This window comes from Ambystoma mexicanum, chromosome 12 (assembly GCF_040938575.1).
Source record: "Ambystoma mexicanum isolate Mex_15411 chromosome 12, UKY_AmexF1_1, whole genome shotgun sequence".
Lineage (NCBI taxonomy): Eukaryota > Metazoa > Chordata > Amphibia > Caudata > Ambystomatidae > Ambystoma > Ambystoma mexicanum.
The window spans coordinates 1,062,790,281-1,062,807,868 of record NC_090936.1 but is presented as its reverse complement, the minus strand read 5'-3'; the positions used below and the strand labels follow the sequence as shown (position 1 = coordinate 1,062,807,868).

Here is a 17,588-nt window from a genome sequence, read left to right as displayed (position 1 = left end):
TTGCTTGGGATCTGGCTAGTTTAGCAGTCTGCACCAGCACTGCTTCGCTGATAGTTGCTATTTTATGCCTTCTTTTTGCTCAGCTGGTGGGCCTATGTTGGTTGTTGGCTTCCAGTGGTTGTCGCTGTGGATGGGGTTCAACGGAGACAGGCCGCCCCGTCTGTGCGCTACTCAGCCAGGCCACTTGTCATGTGCCGGTGGCAATGGCCTTTCTCCTTCTTTTGTCGTTTCCTATGGGCACATTGGGCCAGGCAGCCTCAGCCGGCTGCCCTGCTCCCCTTCATCAGCGTGCGCTATCACCAATGCGACTATTCAGCATCCCTGCACCTAGGGGGGAGCTGTGCGCTGTCGGAGGAGGTGCGCCTTTCTGTGTTGTTATTCAGCCCACTGGTCTAGGCCAGTGCTTTGTAGCCGGATAAGTGCAGGCGTCTGGCGGCATGGTCTATCGCAGACTGCCTCCCCAGCCCTGTGCTGTACAACCTCTGCGGCCCACCACTGTGCGTGTTTGTGCAGACCGCAACCTTCAGTGTGGTAAATCGCTGCAGCCACTTACTCAAGGCCGGCTGTCTCCCTGGGTGACGGTGTGTTAGCTAGTTCTGCGCGCACGCAGCAGGTTAAGGGGTGTGCTGGGTGCTTCTTGCAGGCTAGCGTTCCTCTAGATTACACTCTGCCCGTGGGGCTCCCAGTAAGTGCCTTCCCTGAACTGGCCTTATCGCCCGTGGTGATCAATGTGCCTCCAGCAGTGCGTTGCAAGCCACGTGCCCAGTGCTAATTTTGCATCCTCAGTTGCTACTGCAGCGTAACATTCGCCTCTTGGGCCTTACCTCCCAGCCAGTGCACCGGATCGCACCACCGAGGCGTTCCCGCCAAGTGCTTCCATGTGTGGGGGGTGATGTGTGACAACTGTGTCGGGATAGCTTGCCACGCTTCTGCTCACCTCTGAGTGAGTGTTTGCTGGGTTTGTGCGCTGTTCTTCTCCGGAGCAGACGACTGATGTTGCCGCGATCAGAGTTGGGTCAGCTTGTTAGCTTTCAAGGCGTCCCTCTCAGCGGTCTAGTTACAGCGTTGGTGTCCGGACTGTTGGGCCTCACCCCTCATAGTGTTCACTTCTCCCGCTTGTGATTTAGCAGGTACAGATTTCGTTGCGGTGCATCAAGCAATCATCCCGGGGGTCAGCGCTCCACACACCCCGCCTGCAGCAGTCCGTGCGGACCTTGTCCTTGCAGACTAGTCAGCGGGGCATTCACAGTGCCCGTCTCAGTCTTGCCAGTCGGACTGTATGCTTCACTGACCTCTTCAAGGGTGTTGCGATGTTACTCCCCCGGATCCGCTCCGCGTAGTTGTCGGGCACTGTTCACGATGTCTCCAGCCCCTGTTGCGCGTCCACACCTCCGGTCCGGGGTTGTTGTTGGTTGCAGACCGCGCGTTGGCAGGGCCCCAAGGCTAATTTCGCAGCCAGCGACGGCAGGGTACCACACCGATTATGCGTATTGTGTGCCGGTATCCGTGGCTGTCACCTTGCTCTCGCGCTGTCCAGGCAACTTCTCCACACAGCTTGCGGACACTCCTATCCCTCTCAGAGCGCTGCGGCGCCCGCCATCTTGGTTACCTGGGGGTCTGAGTTTGCATGTTCCTTTTGCGAGGATGCAGGCTCCGATTTTCAGCAGATTTTCTCTGGTGGTGTGCAGGATTGGTTGTTCTGAACGGACACCTGTTCTTTCTGTCTTTATTGGACCCTTGACTTATGTTCAGAGGATCAGCAGCAGGATAAGGACGGGAGCTTAGTTACAGCACGTCCTCCATAAGCGCAGGCCACGCCCATCAAGAAAACTGTGCATGACATGGATTAAATTCTTAGGTGTAAACAAATTGTTCTGTGTGATGTACTGCAGCAGGTGGTTCCTGGGATCTGGAGAGGGCATCCGCTACAATGTTCCATATGCCTGGTACGATTGTTATGTGGAAAGTCAACTGTGAGAAATGGTACACCCATCTTGCTGGTTGGCTGGTTTTGCAGTACATGTTCCTTAGGGCTCACAGGTTTTGATGATCTGTGCACACCTTGAAAGGGTGGCTAGCGCCCAAAAGCAGGTATCTCCAAGTGATACATGTTTCCCGAATAGCCAAAATCCCCTTCTCTAAGGTAGAGTAGTTAAGTCTCACTCTTGGTCAACGTCCAGGAGAAATAATATATAGGATGTTCCAAAGAGTCAAATTGTTGGACCTGTCGGAGGACCGCACCTATAGCATGGTCGAAAGGTGCGGATGTGAAGGCTGCCTACAATGCCAGAAAATCTGAATTAGCATTGGTGTCGCCTGTGAAAGGCACTCCTTTGTTCAGTATGTGAGACAAGTGAAGTGTTTTCTGTGATTAACGGTATGAAACAGCAATATAAATTTGCAAATCGTTGTACCTTTTTTGCTGTAGTGGGTGCGCGCTAATCCAGTATGGCCTTGACTTCATTTGGTCCATGCAAATACTATTGGCAGAGATTAGGAAACCTAGATAGTCCTCTTTGGTTTAGCCAAATTCGTTTTTTTCTGGTTTATTGGCTAGCTTGTGTTCACGTATGCGTTGTAACATCCAATGCACATGTCTATTGTGTTCTTCTTGAGTAACAGAACACCAGAATGCCATCCAGTTATACTGTTAGAAATACTTCCAACATATCGGTTAGGACGGTGTCTAGGAACTATTGGAAAATAGCTGGAGCATTGGCTAACCTAAAAGGCATAGCCCGATACTCGAATAAGCCAAAGGTGTTCCTGGAATCGGTTTTCCATTTGTCTTCTGGTTCTTATTCAAAGGGGGTGGTATAAGTTATTCAGATCTAAGTTGGTGAACACACAGGTCCTCGTAGGCACGTCAACACGTCGTCTTTGTAAGGCAAATGATAGCTGTCCTTTATTGCCACTGCATTGAGGCCTCTGAAACCTATGCATGGCTGAAGGTCCAGAGTTTTCCTAGGCACGAAAAAACAACCAAGCCCTGCTAGTGACTTTATGGGAACGGGCAGCCGCTTTGTATGTGTTTGTGCAAGTACTCTTTTTACGTCTTATTCCCCTTCTCCGTCAAGGAATATGGGACTAGAGATCCCAGTAGCAAGTCTATGCCACAATTAAGAACACTGAGGTGCCAATAACGTGTCCCTTTGTTTCGCAAACACGTTAGCAAAACTGTAATATTTCTTAGGAACAGAAGCCAAGGTGGCAACCGTATGAACTTCTTTGGTATTGTATCATGCCACCAGACGGGAGGGGATTATCTTGTTAAATCATTGATAAGGGAGTTTAGTGCTCAGGGAGTTCAATATTTAGGTAATCTATATCTGCATATTGAGCCAAAGCAGTGGCATAAGAGGTAGACGCCACATAGGCCTGGAGGATCACTCATTCTTTTTATGCTTTAGATGTAAGTGGACAAATTATACTTAAAGGTATAGTGTCCCTGGATATACTGAACATCCCGATAGCAAGAGCGAGAGAGAGGCATGTCCTTTTTACAAGAACATATATTATGCATGTCCTTGTGTTTTTTGGGCACCATTGTGACCAAATGCCCATGAAGGTTTTCATAAAGAAGCAATCTAGGTTTAATTGTTACAAGGTTCGAAATTGACATTAACCATGGAGCTCCAAGACTGCAGGCTGGACTTCCTGTTGTGCAGGTAGCATTGGAAAGTCCTTGCACTTCTCAGCTTTTAGAGCTGAGAGGAGCTGAAGAAAACTGCTGGCTCAAACCCAGGTAAGGGATGTTGTGGCTGTGTGCCCCTCACAAATACTTGAAACAATGTTTTTTTAAACCTCACTATACCGCCTTCCCAAAATATTCTAGGACTGGTATAGTTATTTAAACAAACTCCAGTCTTAGAATAGGTGAGAAAACTGCTTGCTACTGGGAGGAAATCAAATCCTCACTCCTGGCTGATGCTAAATAGCTTCTTTGTAATACATCAAGCTGCATGCGTACTCCAGCTGCCATTCTACATTATCGGAAGTAGAATGTAACAATTTGTTTTCTTAGTTTTGGCTAATAAGTGGCAACTAAGCGCCATCTATACACGGAAGCTAATTAATTGGTGTACATCTTGGTGGGAGTTGACGTGAGGAGAGAATACAGCTTGAGGGGGTTTGGTTGTTTATCCACCCATTAACTACCCATGCTAATGCCTCTGCTCATTCCTGGCGTGCAGAATGGTTTGACTGCCCTAAAGGTGGAGAAAACTAACCTGTGCGATCCCCTCCTGTAACACTTGAAGTAATTCTAATAACTGTTGGCAGTGTTCTTATGGGAATACTGCCAACCCTCTAGGTATTTTACTTTCATTTTTTCTCTCGCTACGATGTGAATAGAAAAAGCTCCTGTTATGGAATATATTGTGTGAGACAAGCATGGTATCAGGAGAGACATTGACTCAAAAGTAACTGTTTCCAACCTTTATTTTCAAACCTTGTGGGGTTGGTGTAATGCCTAACTTGCCCTAGCCCGAAGGGGGTTGTTCCCTCAACTGATGCTTCTAAGGGCCATCAATGTCCGTAAGTCAAAAACCAAAGTTAGTCTGTTTCCAAACCTATGCTTGCCCTCACTCTTATACCAAATGTGATAGGGGGTCTTCGTAAAGGAAAAATGGTGACTCAAATGGAAATGTAAACTACAGCTGGTTTCAGGTAGTCTTACCAATAGGTGTAGTTCTGCCAGTTCAGAAATGGGTAAACTCAAAAGGGTTGCCCTTGGAACAGTCAATGTAGGTCTCTTGCAGCAGGTCAATAAAGTTCACAAGTCTCTGGATCTCTTGGGGTTCCCTTCCAATTCTAAAACAAAAAGGACACAGTTCCTGTTAGGCCCCTCAGGTTTCCTTCCCCAAGTCTAGGCCTCTCCTGTAAAGTTCATTAGTACCTGGCATGGGTTTCTCATTCCCCTACAAACGGACCGATTGGTTTGTTCGCGAGCCTTACCCGATGGTAAGCCCGCCTATGCCTTTGCATGACCCTGGCACTGTTTTTTTTTCTTTTTTCTGGCCACCATAGAAGGGGAGAAGGGACTGCGTGTAATTGTCTTTGTTTACTATGGCCGCCACAGAAAGAAAACACGGACTATGTTTGTCCATGGCGGCCATTTTGTAGCCTTTTTTTCCGGCTGCGAAACGCAACGTGTCTCTCAGCCGGAAAAAAAAAACGCCATTATTACCCCGGTCTAACGGGCTGGGGTACTAATGGCAATAAGCCCACGAGACTGCGGTCCATTAACACATAAGGTAATGCCCCTGTGGTCTTCGGTAAGGCCCTTACTACGCTCGGGCCTGTAGCTATGGGCCCAGGGGTCATTACCTTGTGCAGTTATGGCCCGCAGTCTCGGAGTTTATTACCTTAACAATATCTCTTGAACAGTTCTTGTTAGGCCTCTCAGGATTCCTTTCCCCAAGTTTAGGCGTCTCTTCACAAAGTTCAACAGTGGGGGTCATTACGAGTGGAGCGGTAAGGGTTTACCGGCACCGTTAAGGATGCCGGTGCCGTTAAACCCTTACCACCCTATTCCGAGGTCCCTTAGTGGGTCCCAGCAGGAACGGCTGGTGTGACCAACCGTTCTCTGCGGGACCCGTTAAGGGACCTTGGAGCTAATAACGGGCCTGCAATTTGCGGGCCCGTTATCGCCTTCCCCATTCCCATTGAGCCCTATGGGGGCTCAAATGGGAATGGGGAATGGTTTACTGAATGGGGACTTACCGGGTCCGCATAGGTCGGAATGTCCCGGTAAGTCCCCATTCAGTCAGACCGGACCAGGACCTGTGTTTGGAGGCAGCCATGGCGCTAACAGCGCCATGGCTACCTCCAAACTCGTAATGACCCCCAATGTCTCTTGTTGGCCTCTTAGGGTTCCCTTTCCCAAGCCTAGTCCCCTCTAGCTTCAGACAAAGGTTCACCTTGTCATGATGCACCATTTTAACACACAGTTCTTCCACAGGGTTCTTGTAATATTTTCAAGCAACTTCCAATGTGTGTGGTTCCTTGGGATTTCCTTCCCCAAGCTTATGCCTCTTTGTTTCAAAATTAGTATTCAGCTTTGTTAGGCCTTTCAGGGTTCCCTTCCCCACGCTTGGGCCCTTTATGTTTCAAACACAAGTTCAGCTTGTCAGGATGTACCTTTATTTTATATACAGTTCCTCTCTAATGGGGTATTGTCAGACTTTTGAAAACGCCAGGCTTTGGCTCCTCCTCTGCGCGACCACTCTGACTTCTGACCCCTCTCTGTTTACTCTCGATCTTTCTTCTGGCACATTTCCCTACTGTGCCCTTTCCACTCTTGTGTTTCGTCTCTTTCACCTTTCCTTCATTTTTCTGTGCACACCTGCACCCTCTTCTCAGTATACTGTGCCTCTTGCACGCTCCCCTTGTCTTTATCGTGCCTCTGACACACTCTGTTCCTTTAGTTGTGCACCCTTGCACCTTCCTTTCTCTTTGTCTTCCCTCTTGCCTTTGGGTTGCTCGTACCCTCTTTTCCTGCTTTAGGGTTGTTTGCACCCTCTTTCTTGTTTTGGGTCGCTTGCACCCTGTCTTTGCTTTATCTCGCTCACTTTTGGGTCTGTCGGGTTGCTCAGACCCCCTTTCCCTCTTTGTTTATATTCATTAAAGTTCACTTTCCTCTTGTCTCTTTACTTATGCGCAGCTAGCACATCTTTCTTTTTGCTTTCTCTCTTGCTTTCTGCTTTCTTTACCTTTGTGGTTCCTGTCTGTTTCCACTCCCGCTCCAGCCACCCGCACACTCCAAAGTTTCTCTCTTCACTTTCACGAAACTCACTGGGAAGCGCAGCGCTGGTGAGCTGTTTCCTTTTGATACACTGGGTCGATGTCAGGATCTCACCACCTGTCCCTCAGACACCGTTGCGACCGGCACACGTCCCGAGGGAACGAGCATCAATCTGGACTCGGACAGCAGGTCGCAGTCTGCCTCACTCCGGCTCTCTGGCGACACGGCTCCCTATCCACGCTGCAGCTCTTCAAACACACCTGGCCAGTGTCTCAACTTGCCGCTCTCCTAAGGACTCTCCAGGCTTCTTCTTCTGCAGCTCCCTGTTCCTTGGCTCTGCTGGTCCAGTCAGAAACTCCAGCTCGCTCATTCACCTGTGCAGAACCTTACCTTTTGTGGTAGTCAGTGGAGTCAGGTGTAAAGGATTATAGTAGAGTGCCTGACTCTGCCGGGCTCTAATAGTGGGACAATTCAATGGTAGTTGGTAGTAGTCTTTCCCTTGTTTCTCAATGGGTTTTCCATAGGTAATCCTCGCTACACTCGGTTGCCGCTTCTTCGTTCCAGTATTAGTTGAAAATGGCGAGGGGTAGGTGGAATGAGATTGGAGGGTAGGTCTATGCACTGAAACATTATTGTTATTGTACAACATTGCCCTGATAATTCCCTGCAAGCTGCATTGAGGCAGCGTTGGCCCGAATTTGACTCTAATGCTAAAGAAAATAGCATTTACCTCTCTGCCTCCATTAGGCTCCACGAGGCAGAGAGCACTCAAAGATGGCCGCCCGTGAATTTTGGCCCAGGAATCACAGCCGCTGCAGGCTGGTCTTGCCGTGATTGGCCAACGAAATCCTCTTAGCCAATCACTTTTTGCCGGCAGGCGAACGCTGGCCCACCCACAAAGGCTACCCAACAAGGCAGCCTCCTTTCCCAAGCCTGTCACGAGCCGTACAGAGCCCAGGGCCAAGCTCCATGCCGGATTTCAGCCCACCAGGGCCCATTCCTCAGCCTCGCTCCACAGCTGCCACCGGGTAAGATCTCCAGCACCATGAACTTTTGCTCTCTCTGACTACTAACATAGTGCCAGCCCCCGTTCTAAGCACTACCCACAGCCTTTGTCTAGTATGTGTACAATGTCAAAACTGTGCTTGTAAACCATATGCATACTTCCCATTCGCCTTCAGCCTTACTCATTCAGCTCGTGCCCATGAACATGCTATTAGCACGATCCTTGCCATAATGCATGTGTATGTACACTACAGCCCACTTAGCCTCATTTGCCTGTGCCCCACTATAGGTGCTCCTGTGCCAACCGCATCTTTATGAGCACATTGCCACTCCCTCAGCTGCCTGTGGGACATCAGAAAACGGCATAGTCCATATACTTTGCTCACTGCTGGACTATTTTAAAATTGCCCATAGAATGCCTTCCTAGTAACTATATCTAGATGATTTGAAACTGTCTTGATTTTGGTCATAGCAGTGATCCACACTCATAGTATTCTTGATTCTGCTCAACTGTTTTTACTACTGCACTTGGAGTGCGGGAACTGTCAAATTTAGTAATGTTGATTCTACATTGCCCTAGCTAATATCGATCCTGCCTATTGTTGATTTTGCATTGCCTTAGCTAATATCGATCCTGCCTATTGTTGATTTTGCATTGCCTTAGCTAATATCGATCCTGCCTATTGTTGATTTTGCATTGCCCTAGCTAATATCGATCCTGCCTATTGTTGATTTTGCATTGCCTTAGCTAATTTCGATCCTGCCTATTGTTGATTTTGCATTGCCCTAGCTAATATTGATCCTGCCTATTGTTGATTTTGCATTGCCGTAGCTAATATCGATCCTGCCTATTATTGATTTTGCATTGCCATAGCTAAATTCGATCCTGCCTATTGTTGACTTTGCATTGCCCTAGCTAAAATCGAACCTGCCTATTGTTGATTTTGCATCGCCCTAGTGGCAATTGCACTTGCCCATAGCTAAGAAGCTTACCCCCTTGGTGTTCATCTACCATGCTCCTTAGGGCGCTCCTCCTTTTACTGTTCCACTCTCTGCCATCTGAAACAACAATCCTCACTCAGCCACGCACGTTCCCGACACGGCTGATTCACCCTCGGCCACCTGACACTATGTCCCGCCTCAGTCTTGGCTCACAGACCCTGCGCATGGCGACCTCCGCTATGACACCCACGTCAGGCCTCTAACACCTCACTACTGACCTCAATCCCTACCTCAATGACCCAGCCCTTTGGTTGAAACACTTTGCTAGCAAACCTACGCCGAACCAACCGTGCCCTTCATCTCTTAGAAATAAAAGATTAGGCATCAGATTCCGCATACGCCCTACCCGCTGCAACCTCTCCAAACAAACATGACACACACTCCCGGGCCAACCCTCGGCCCTCAACAGCAAACCCCCCTCTACAGAGGCGAAACCGCCTGTCATCAAAGGCGCCCTTATCAACGCTAGATCCCTCCCATCTCACGCTTTAGACATAGCAGACCTTATAACATTGTCAGATCTTGATTTCATTGCCATAGCTGAAACCTGGCTACATGCTGCCTCCGGTCCTTCACTGTCCCTTGCTATACCACCTGGCTTTAGCATATTGAGATGTGACCGTTCCTCTGCCTCCCACTCTAGAGGCGGGGGCCTTGCCATCATCCATAAAATCACTCTGGACCTAAGAGCAACGACCAATACCAAACTTGAATCAGCTGAGCTATTGTCAGTCAAACTCACGTTAACACCCAACCAAACAGCCACCCTCCACCTAATTTACCGGCCCCAGGCCCCGCACCTTCCTTTGTCCGCGACATATCCACCCTCCACCTTGACAACGCTAAAACCAATTCACAAATCATCATCATCCTGGGCGACCTCAACTTGGGACTAGGTGACCCTAAAGATCCTATTGCACTTGATCTGGAAAACTCCCTCTCCAATTCCGGCTTCACCTCGCACATCCAAGAGCCTACACATTCTAAAGGCAGGACCCTTGACTGGCTAGCCAGCTCTAATTGTAATATCAATGTCCTGGCCATTACCCGCTGCCTCTGGTCAGACCACCACATTATCAACTTTAATATTGAAGCCGCCCGCCGCATCCCAACCGCGATAGCGCCGGCTCTCCCGACCAGAAACAAAAAGGACATAACCAAAGAGAAACTCCTCCCTCTGCTACTCCCCACACTTAAAGCAGCTACTGATTCCTGTAACGACCCGACTGCCTTAGCTGACATCTATAACTGTAGCATGCTGACAGCTATAGATTCTTTGGCCCCCATCAAACTGAGGAAGGCCAAACCACGTGCTCACCTGAACTCTTGGTTCACCTCACAGCTAAGAATACTCCGTAAAACCAAACGCTGCGCCGAAAACCGATGGAAAAGCCACCCTTCTGACGTGCATAAAGACGGCTTCCTCCTGGCCTCGCTCACTTACAAAGCAGCCATTATAGAGGCAAAAATCGCATTTTGCATGCTGATTCCAACTCCAAGGAACTACATAAGATTTTAAAAGAGCTTGAAACCCCCGTTACTCCCCCTGACACCTGCATTAAAGACAGCAAATGGTGTGCCAACATTCAGGCAGCGTTGCTGAATAAAATCACCATGCTTCAATCTAAAATCACAGCCAAACATGCTGGCCTGAAACTGGACAATCGCGCTCCCATCCCAGCAGGGGCCCTCCCTCCTGACGTCCCCAACTGCAAACGATTTGCCTTCTCACCGCTCACCATTGCGGAGGTAGAAAACATTATCCTGAGGATCAAACCGTCCAACTGCCAGGGCGACCCCTGCCCTTCCCCAATTATTAAGGAATCCGCCGACGACCTGGCCCCATTTATCACATCCTTCATCAACGCATCCTTCAAAACAGGAACTGTCCCCGACAACCTTAAGGATGCTTGGGTGATCCCCTTGCTCAAAAAACCTTCCCTCGACCCTAGCATACCCACCAACTACCGACCCATCACCACTGTCCCGCTCCTGCTAAAAATCCTAGACCGTGCAGCATACCTGCAAATCCAAGAGCACTTGGAAGCCAACAATCTTCTAGGCCTTAGACAATCTGGTTTCCGACCCAAACATGGAACAGAGACAGCTCTACTACTTAAAAACCCAAATCGAAGTGTTAAAGGACAGCGGCAAACTTGCCTTATTACTCCTACTCGACCTCTCTGCGGCCTTCGACTTGGTCAGTCACCAAATCCTATGCAAGCATCTTCACTCGGCCGCCCTTTTCTCTCCATCAGCCACGGCCTGGATCAAATCATCCTTGAGTAATAGATCTATGCGGGTCTTCTCTCAATCTGCAGCTGCAGATCCTTCCCCGATTCATTGCGGCGTCCCCCAGGGCTCTTGTGTGTCGCCAACGCTCTATAACGTCTTTACAAAACCACTTTTTGATGTACTTGACTATCTGGGTGTCTCCTATACGAACTACGCTGACGACACCCAGATACTCATTCCCATCACTGACGACTACCTGGCTGACAGTAAGGCCTTGAACGAGGTCTACCTGGTTATCCAAGCTTGGATGGCACAACACCAGTTATGCCTCAATGATGACAAGACTGAGCTCCTCATCTTGGGCACTACGCAACGCCTTAGTAAACTTGAGCCATCCTACCAATCATTTGTCATCGATGACAACACCATCCAAGTCTCGAAAGACACCAAAACCCTAGGTGTCTATCTTGACGCCACCCTATCCCTATCCAGACAAACAAATGCAGTCAGATCCTCTTCAGCATACACCTGCAAACTCATTGCAGCTTGCAGGCCATTCCTGACCACCCCCAACGCGGTCACTCTGGCCAGAACTCTTATCATGGCCAAAATTGACTATGCGAGCGCCCTCTACCTTGGAACGAGCCAAGAGAATCTGAACAAACTGCAAATTACCCAGAATAACGCTATCAGAGCAGCCCTAAACATCCCACGAAACCACCACATCTCGGAATCTAGATCTAACTTAATACTGGCTACCGGTCAAACAGAGAATTTCACTGAAAGCCTTAGGCCTCACCCACAAATGCCTAGCTAACCAAGCCCCACCATACCTCTGTAGCCGGCTATCCCGACACGCTCCCACCCGTCCGCAAAGAACGGCTCAGACCCACTGCCTAACCATCCCTAGGTTCAAACTACAAAAGGCGGGTGGATCTAGCTTCCCCGTCCTAGCCTCTTAAGCTTTGCAATGCCCTCCCTCTCACCATCCGATCCGAAGAACGCTTTAGTGCCTTTAAAGCTAAAACCAAATCCTGGCTCTCCAACCAGCCATGATGTCCGGACCAGCCCTAGGAAACTCCTGCTCTAATCTACCTTCTGTAAATATGTATATTGCTGTATGCCTTGTATACTATGTACTGTCTAAATTGCGGCCTTATGCCTCCGGGCCGGATGGTGCGCGTTACAAATAAAACAAATACAAATACAAATTGTATGATTGACAGAGGAGAGGGGGGATTCCCCTAGTCTTGTGTTTACTCAGTGGACTGGCTTCCTTTTTGTGGTAGATTACTCCTTACCCCTGACATCTTGTTCTGCCAGCACGAGTCTGGGTTAATGGGATAAAAAGGGATATTAATGGTAATGCCATGTCTCTGTCTCCTTTGATCTTCCTTCCTTACCAGTTTCATGAACTTTTACCTCTTACGTCTCTCCTTTGGATTAGGGACAATGGGGCCTGCATATCCCATGAAGGCCTCTGGGATTTCTTCCTCCTCACCCATACCGTTGGGATACCACATCTCGCCCTATGACATGCTCCTCCTAATCCCCTGAAACCCTCCAATCAGGTGATTCTCCCTCGCTTGTCCACCCCGAGGGTCGGGATCCACAAGCAATGGCCCTTCGCTGGCCACCTGAATAGAGGATCCCCAAGGAATAAGTGTGAGAATGCCATCACATTTCTCACAGGAGACGAGGAGCAATATGTAATAAAAGTCTAATATGCCCTCGACAATTCCCCATACTATGTGGAACAGTGTCCGGTGATAAAGTCGCTTGGGAAATGGCCGCCAGGGGGCGACGTTTCCCAAGAAATGCAGCCGCAGTAAAATCAAACCCTTTCCCCAAATATTCTGGGATTGGAATTTTTTATATAAAATCATACCCCTCCTAGAAGATTTGGGGAACGTATATCTTGATTATCTTGTTAATAGGGATGGGCATTACACATAGAACATATGTAATGGCCATCCCTATTAAGAAGTTGATCAAGATATTCCTTTAGTGTAATGTTTGACTGTGCCCTACGCACACTTTAGAAGACTCGGACTGCACTGGTGATATCACGACCGAGAGTCGCCCATGTAGACTGCATCCGAGGGAGGAGACGGGATGTGATGCCCGGCAAGCAGCGCTGGACCTGGACATTTAGAGAGGGGGGAGGTTTGGGGGGGAATGGTGATGCCGGCAGCAGCTCGAGTTTTTTTTTTTTCTCGGGCCTTTCCCATAACTATTTTCCTTTCAGGAGATTAATCTTAAAGACCTGGAAAATAACCCAAAAGGGGACTGCGCGTTTCCTATAATGTTGCCTGCAAAGTATTCAAGGTGCACACCTTTTAAACCTACACAGCTGTGTTAGTTTTTCTTGAGTGTACTCCCGACTAGCAATTTCACAGGCATCCTGACCAGACTTTCAAGTGGTCTTGTAGGTAATAGTCTCAACCCTTCTCTTAATGATGTGGGTTCGAATCCTGGCTGATCAAAATCACAAACACTTGAAGGGTGCAAATGTATTTCCCGGATCCAGGGCCACTTTATTTGTGGGATCCGAGAAAACCAGCCTAGTGACCATCCCTGCCGACAAGTGAGTGACTCTGACCCAGGCCCAGCCCCACAAGACTTTACCTTGCACTCACCTGTGCGCCGACCAGTCAGGCTGCCACTGTATTCGACTGGGTTTGAGTCCCAGTGCGCAGGCATGTCGCTGTCGAACTGTTCACACGGCCAGGGCCTGCATGGGCCTAGTTGGAGATGATGCATTCGTTTTGATTAAATGTTGTTTTCCTTTCTTTTCAGTATTTGAAGAAGAGAATTCCCAACAATCCCAAGTATCAGCACGTCAGGACAAGACTGGATACAGGTACCCGAGTCACGGCTTGGTTGGACTAGCATCCCAGCCCTGTTTTCTTGCATTTCTATTGCTGTTTGGTGGGATTTTCAATTGTGATTTGCATATGGTTTGCCCGGTCTGTAATGGCACAGACGCCGTAAAACAGATGGAGGGAATGGAAGCTGCAGAGGACAACTGCCAATGGTTGTGGTTAAATCTAAGTGTTGTAGCCATCGCTTTTTGGCGTTTGCAGCGAGTCCCCCTAAGTTGGAGGCAATGTGTGGTCCTTTTCCCGCTGTACTTAGGATATCAAGCTGGAACTCAGCCATGAGGCCCAACAACTCTGCAATGTGTCTGACCTTGCTTGGCTTCCTGCGAAGAAGTGTTTATGGCCTTGGAATTCGGGGTGGACTGGTCCCATGGGTGTCAGGACCAAGACTGCATTTAGTTGGTCCCTTTCTGTAATGGCACACATAAGCCAAAGCAGAAACGAATGGAAGCTACATTTTAGTAATCGCCATTAGTTCTGATTAATCAGAGCTGTCCCTACCACTTTTGTTTGCGTTCCTTGTGTTCGTGCACACCAGAGATGCAGATGGAGAAGGCTTGCACCATAGTAGCGGACTCCATTTCCCAGTGTCTTGCTTGCATACAGATCTCCAACTCTCACTGACACCTATAAACATTCTAGTCGCGGCCATATAAAAGGCTACATAAATGTGCTCACTTGGGGCTAATCCAGAAAAAAAGGTTTACGTTTGAATAAAAGACTGAACGACTAGGAAATAAAACGGGATGAAGTAGGCAAGTGGTTTCAGGGAGCGATGAGGGATTCCCCTCTATTATAATACGCAAGAGCTTTTAACACAAGCATTGGTGATGCCAACAGTATTTGACTTTTCCATGAGCAGGTATGCCCACCCCCGCCCCCATTCATATGTTTAACATTACAGCTTTCATATATTGAACCTTCTATAAATCATCCCAATAAAAAGGAAAATGTCTGTGCAAAGGAAAAAATGTAGTCCCCCAACAGCCCATTTCCAGAGGTATAACTATTGGCTTTAGCAATGCTTGTTATTATGGTCAGTTTACTTAATCTGAGTCATCTGCAGTAGATGATCAAGGGTGGCATAGTGTATTCACAAAGAGACACCATTTCCCAATTGAAATGTGTTCTTAGCATTTGACTTTAGCACAGGGAAGTCCAACTCCAGGCCTCGAGGGCCGCAATCCTGACATTTTCAGGCTATCCTGAATTCATATTCATGAGCAGAAACGTGCATACATTCAATGAGGGGTATCCTGAAAACCCAACATGTTTCCGGCCCTCGAGGCCTGGAGTTGGACAAGCCTGGTTGGTGGCAGGTTTATTATCATTATTACTATTTAGCAGCTGTTACATGCCCCAGCTGACACACCGCCTGATCTCCAAGCTAAGAATTCGAATGCTGGGCAGTCTTTGCAGGTATTGCTTAAACGTGGGCTTAGATAAGCAAGGATTGTTATTAGGGAATGTATTGAGCGTGGACCGAGCTTCAGGAAGCAACTAAGCACTTTACAATCGTATGAGGAAGAACAAGGTTAAGGAGCAGAGAAACCAGGGCGTGGGGATCTAACAAAGGCGGGGGCACTAGTCAGCAATGGATCTACAAGTAACCAGCGGAGGAAACAGTGGGGATGAGATTGCCCTGTCTCGGCTTAGGTGGGGAGTGGACAGTGAATGGATCTATGTGTTAGGGAGGATCCATCACCAGATGTGCCTCTGATGGTGCGCCTGGCTTATTTTTCGATCCCCCCCACGAATGCCAGAAAGCTAGTTACAAGCCCACTAACTATACCCTCCGTTTGTCCCTCATACAGGAAGCCAAACCCACCCTTGTGAGAAAAAATTAATAAATAAACTTGGCTACAAGGAAAGGAGGAGGAGGGAGGGGTCAACCAAGTTAGTAGATGGGCAAGAGATGGGGCCTCAGTGTTATAGTGTTTAAAATAAAATGTGTCCAGAGGTTTAAGTGGGGGAGACCTAGAGTTCACGGTTGGAGGCGAACTAGGGGTGAGCCGGAGGCTCCTGACATTGCTATCGGAGCCAAACACGAGCTGAGCCTCAACCACCATCCGTGCAGTGCTGCCCCCCCTTCTCCCACAACATGAGACCCATATCTGGTGTCTTGCTGCCCTCATCCCCCCGCAACACAACTCCTACCTTGAGTCCTGCCTCTGCACCCGTAGTTACAAAAGACCCATAGCTGCCATTCTGCCTTTTCACCCAGAGCACTGCGCCTATTCCTCGCTCGATGTTCCCTCCTAGTTATTGTTCCCTGTGTGCAATATTTAATGTTTGCGTGAACGCATTTGTGAGCCACATCGTTTCTGAGGGGTGTTTAAAGGTGGTGGGATGCGGCAATCCGTGCTGTTTTACAAAACACGGCCCGCACTAGAGTAGACCCTTTCCTACTGCTTCGAACAGGAGTCCATGCTTATACGTGGACGCTTATTTTGGATGAAATGGTTGGACACCACAAGAGCTTGTAGTTGATGCCTTTAGTTTACACGCACACGCTTCATTTCTGCATAGCTAAGAATTCTCACACTGAAAGGCCGTGTTGGAGGTGGCATTCGTTTCCAACTGCATGAATTAGGCACAGTCATTTACCACTAACATTTGACCTCTTTCTGCATGTAATATCTGTGGGACCCTTAATCTGTCCATTTTAAGTGCCCTCGCCCCCTATAGGGAGGTGGAAGTGTAGCCAGGGCTAGAGCAGGATACCTACTCAACTATCTAATTAACACTATTTACACAACCACAATCCTTTGTACAGTCAGTTCTGTTTCATTCTCGCCTGCATTTAGGAAGAGTTAGATCTGCTACTGGGAATGTAACTAGAACCTGAACTGGTTTAATCTTTTCGCTAGTAGTGTAAAAGATTTCTATTCACAGGGAATTAATTTCTGCTGCGCTTTAATTTGAAATCACTGTTACTAAAGCATGATTCACTTCAAACTTGGTATTAATGAATGCTACAAGGATTTGCTTTGTGATAATGGGAGCCTCTATGAAAGAAATCCTAATACACTGAACATTAGTTAACAAGCTTTGACAAGGCAGTAGTTTTGACTTTTGTGTAGGCATAGCATAGGCATTTGAAATGTACGGCCATAGTAACATGGCCTTAAAATGCTATTAGCTGGAAAATGGTGCGAGTACCTTGGCATGTTATGTCATTGCTATAAAATGCCTATTTAACACCTATAGACAAACCAAATCTTTTGGCTTTGTCGATGTGTATCTTTAACATTTAAATGGAACAAACAATGCGTGGACACACATACTGCTTATAAATCAAGTGGCTTAAGGTACGCTTTGGTAAAATTGTTTTATCACACCAGGAGTACATTTACAGCTGCAATTAGGCCATTTACTCTAAGAAGATTACTTAGAAAAAACACTGCAAGGCGAAATAGAGTGTCAGGGTAATTTCCCGGGGGCCGGCAGGGCCGTCCACGGACCTCCGGGGTTGGGGAGGCCCCAACTCCTCCCGCGTCCCAACAGAGTATTAGACACACACAAGAACAAAAGAGTTACTGCTGTTTATTACATGAAACAGGCAGGGACGGGCTCACAGGTCATAGACATCCGAGGGACCTCTCGATCATGGTGGGCTCACAGGCCCTTTTTCTAGCAGTATGACGCGGCTACATGCGTCACCCAGGAAGACTGGCCCCAAAACCTAACGCCATCTCGTGTTGGCTCCCCGAGTGGTA

At 48.2% G+C, this 17,588-nt stretch overlaps 1 protein-coding gene across 2 annotated transcripts in view; it reads left to right on the top strand.

Moving 5' to 3' along the window:
- The window catches only part of CEP41 (centrosomal protein 41), a 562,782-nt gene that overhangs the window by 150,475 nt on the left and 394,719 nt on the right, over positions 1 to 17,588 (top strand). For both annotated transcript variants that reach the window (XM_069629612.1, XM_069629613.1), the window contains exon 2: positions 13,787 to 13,850. In XM_069629612.1, the coding sequence (XP_069485713.1) occupies positions 13,787 to 13,850 (64 nt within the window). The remainder of the gene's footprint in view (positions 1 to 13,786; positions 13,851 to 17,588) is intronic.